The sequence below is a fragment of the Cervus canadensis genome, chromosome 4 (assembly GCF_019320065.1).
Source record: "Cervus canadensis isolate Bull #8, Minnesota chromosome 4, ASM1932006v1, whole genome shotgun sequence".
Classification (NCBI taxonomy): domain Eukaryota; kingdom Metazoa; phylum Chordata; class Mammalia; order Artiodactyla; family Cervidae; genus Cervus; species Cervus canadensis.
Window position 1 is genome coordinate 90,517,901 of NC_057389.1, and position 3,290 is coordinate 90,521,190.

At 51.8% G+C, this 3,290-nt stretch overlaps 1 protein-coding gene across 2 annotated transcripts; it reads right to left on the reverse strand.

Annotated features, from left to right (window-relative positions):
• Positions 1 to 408: 408 nt before the first annotated feature.
• On the reverse strand, positions 409 to 2,834 carry RETN (resistin). Of its 2 annotated transcripts, none has more exons than XM_043464379.1 (4): positions 2,742 to 2,834; positions 1,374 to 1,501; positions 946 to 1,023; positions 409 to 660 (listed from the first exon to the last, which is right to left on the reverse strand). In XM_043464379.1, exons 2-4 carry the CDS (start codon positions 1,489 to 1,491, stop codon positions 527 to 529), a joined length of 330 nt encoding a protein of 109 aa, XP_043320314.1. In that variant the 5' UTR covers positions 1,492 to 1,501; positions 2,742 to 2,834; the 3' UTR covers positions 409 to 526. The 2 variants fall into 2 exon arrangements, with proteins under 2 accessions (XP_043320314.1, XP_043320313.1); XM_043464378.1 differs by lacking the exon at positions 2,742 to 2,834 and adding an exon at positions 1,664 to 1,785.
• Between the last annotated feature and the right edge of the window lie 456 nt (positions 2,835 to 3,290).

A 3,290-nucleotide genomic window follows, 5' to 3' on the forward strand; every position in this document is an offset into this window, starting at 1 on the left:
TGTGACCATCAAGGTGGCCTCAAAGGTAACACTACGGGACTTCCCTGATGGTCCAGTGGTTAAGACTCCCGAGCTTCCACTGCAAAAGGCACGGGTTCCATACCTGGTCAGTCAGGGAACTAAGATCCCACATGCCGTGCAGAGGCCCCCACAAAAATAGTCTTAACACTCTCTTTTCCTTTGACGAAGACCATGAGCCTTGAGTGTGGATGTCATTAAAGGAAGTTAGGACCCCATTTTCAAAAGTAGAAGTGGCGGACAACAAGGGAGGAGGGGGAAATGGGGAGAAGAAAAGCTGCGGTTGCCCCCCCCCCCCTCCGGTACTGATGCACCTTGCTCTTTTTGGAGACGTCAGCTCAGTCACCCACACCCCACAGAAGACACAGCTCAGAGCCCGGGTCCTCTCCATCATCTTCCCAAGGAGGTTTATTTCCAGCCGGGGCCTGACGCGGCCCCTCGGAGATGTGACCCCGCCCCCAAATGCCTGGCCACGCCCCCCCCAGCACCGCGCAAGCGCAGTCTTAGGCTACTGGATCCGCAGGCGGCAGCAGCGAGCTCCGGTCCAGTCCATGTCTGCGCACTGGCAGTGGCACGTGGTCTCAGCACGCACGTCCCACGAGCCACAGGCAGAGCCACACGTGCAGCCAGTGACGGCGAAGCCTGCGGGGGGAGCAAGGAGGAGAGAGCTTGGACCCCGAGCCGGAAGCTGCGAGTTTGGGCTTCCAGAGGGCTGGCAGGAGGCTAGGGGCCTGGACACCAGTGTCCTGAGGAGATGGGGCCCGGGAGTTGGGGGAAGGGACAGGGCCGGGAGTGCAGACCAGAATATTAAGGAATTAGAGGCTGGGACTCCGTGGTTCTAGACAAATGGAACCTGAACACAGTGGAGGGGGGTATAGGGTGCTGAGAATAGACCCGGGAGACTGGACAACGGAGTTCTGTACCTACCTGAAGGGCAGGTGACCAGGGACCCCCTGGAGGTGACACTCTGGCAGTCCAGGCCAATGTTCCTCACTGCCTCAGGAACTGCGGGAAGGGGTGATGCAAAGGAACTGTGAGACCAAGCTGCCCCAACCCCCTTCTCGTGCTGCCTAGGCCCTGGTGGTTTGGAGATGGGCAGAGGGTCAAGAAAACTCCCCTGCGGAAGGCCCAGTAGGTGGGGAACTCCCCACCTCCAAGGATTCTGTCCGGGTGGGTGTTTTCGAGGGAGGAGGGTTTTGAGCTGTAGTTGGAGGTGGAGATGGGTGGAGATTGGCGTTGGGTTGGGTTTGGGGTTGAGATATGGTTGGGGTTGGGGCTGGCTTGATGTTTGCTCCATGTCAGGAATCAGAGGGGCCCCTGAGGGCCTGGCTGAGGTTCGATGGGAGGGTTCTCACCTAGGGAGCTGGTGACATGCTGGATCTTCTCACTGATGGCTTTATCTACGGGGCACAGCGACTGGCCACACACCAGCAGCCCCAGGACTGGGATGAAGAGGAAGGAGAAAGCCTTCATCCTGCAGGTGCTGCAAGAAAAAAACCAAGAGACCCCCATGTGGGTCTACGCCTCCCCATCCTGGGGAAGCTCAGACCCACAGAGCACATGGGACTGGGAGCTGTGGGTCCCAACTGAGGATGGGGCTGGAGACTCAGCTTTGCCCCTACAGGCAGGAGCAGCTGTCACTTACCCTCTCTGTGGACTCAGCAGGCCAAATTTTGAACACTAATTCCACACCCCTGCCTCTGCTCCCTCTTTAAGGCTGCTGGGTGTGCAGCTTCCTGTCTTGGCTAAGACCCTTGGCATCCTGGGCCTCCCTTTCCACATCCGGGGCTAAGAGGAAGCCCCCAGGGTAGAGTCCAGGGACCTAGTAATGCCACAGACTCCACCTTCCAGAGCCTTTCCTGTCCACATCTAGGCTGGGGGGCTGGTCCAGAAGATAGCACTTGGTGGAATAATTCCAGGAACCATAGTCAGAAGAGCAGGGAGAGAAACCAGCTTACATGGAGCGGTGGGGGGGCACACACATGTGACCAGAGTCATGTCCTCTTGTAAGAACTGCATGCTGGCTTCCCTGGTGGTCCAGTCATTAAGGATCTGCCTTGCAATGCAGGAGACAGCAGTTCGATTGCTGATCCTGGAAGATCCCACATGCCTCAAAGCAACTACGCCCATGCGCCACAACCCCAGAACTCACATTCTGCAAATACTGAGCCCTCAAACTTAGACCCTGTGCTCCGCAACAAGAGAAGCCACTCTAATGAGAAGCCCAAGCACTGCATCTAGAGAGTAGCCCCCACCTCACTGCAACTAGAGAAAGTCCAAGTGCAGCAACGAAGACCCAGCCCAGCCAATAAACAAATAAATAAATAAATCTTAAAAAAAAGAACTACATGCCATGTTCATTCCCAAATGCCTATCACAATAGAAAATAAAAACTATGATTTATTCCTTCAAAGGAATAATGGGCAACTGAAGTTGTCAAACTATGGCCCATGGGCTAGATCTAGCCCACCATCTTTTCTTTTCTTTTTGGCTACACCATGCATCATGCAGGGGGTAGTTCCCCAACCAGGGATGGAATACCTGTACCCTCTGCAGTGGAAGCTCGGACTCGTAATCACTGGACCACCAGGGAACTTTGTCCACCATCTATATTTGTACAACCCATGAGCCAAGAATGGTGTTTACATTGTCTTGGTTTGTTTTTTGTTTCCAATATGGATTTTTTAAATACTGTGGTAAAACACACATAGCATAAAACATACCATTTTCAAGTGTACAGTTCATCAGCATTAAGATGGAGTAACCACCGAGGCAGACACTGGACTGTTGTGGCCACAAGCGAAAGGGTGCCAGCAGCCACGAGAAGCTGGAAGAAATCAAGAACTGATTCTTTCCTAGAGTCTTTAAATCCCTTTAAAGGGATGTGGCTTGATTTCAGTCACACATAGTGTTGTGTAATCATCATCTCTGTCCATTTCCACAATTTTTTTTTAATCATTCTAAACTGACTTTACCAATAAACACTAACTTCCACTTCCCCTTCCTGAAGTCCCTGGTAACCTCTAATCTACTTTCTGTTTTATGAATTTGCCTATTCATACCACAAGTAAGTGGAATCCTAGGATAGTTACCCTTCTGTGCCTGCCTTATTTCACTAGCATAACAAACATTCATCCATATTGTAGCATGGATCAAAACCTCATTCCTTTTTCAGGCTAATATTCAATTTTATGTACATATTGCATTTTGTGTGTCATCGATTTGTTGATGGACAGTTAGGTTGTTAAATGTTTCTTTTCAATGATTTTTTT

Bases quoted from the DNA above. Each gene is read 5' to 3' on its own strand.
- RETN (XM_043464379.1), bottom strand. From the start codon at position 1,491: ATGAAGGCTTTCTCCTTCCTCTTCATCCCAGTCCTGGGGCTGCTGGTG. The intron at 1,024-1,373 runs GTGAGAACCCTC...CCCTTCCCGCAG, and splicing joins GCATGTCACCAGCTCCCTAG to TTCCTGAGGCAGTGAGGAAC. The intron at 661-945 runs GTAGGTACAGAA...CTCCCCCCGCAG, and splicing joins CCTGGTCACCTGCCCTTCAG to GCTTCGCCGTCACTGGCTGC.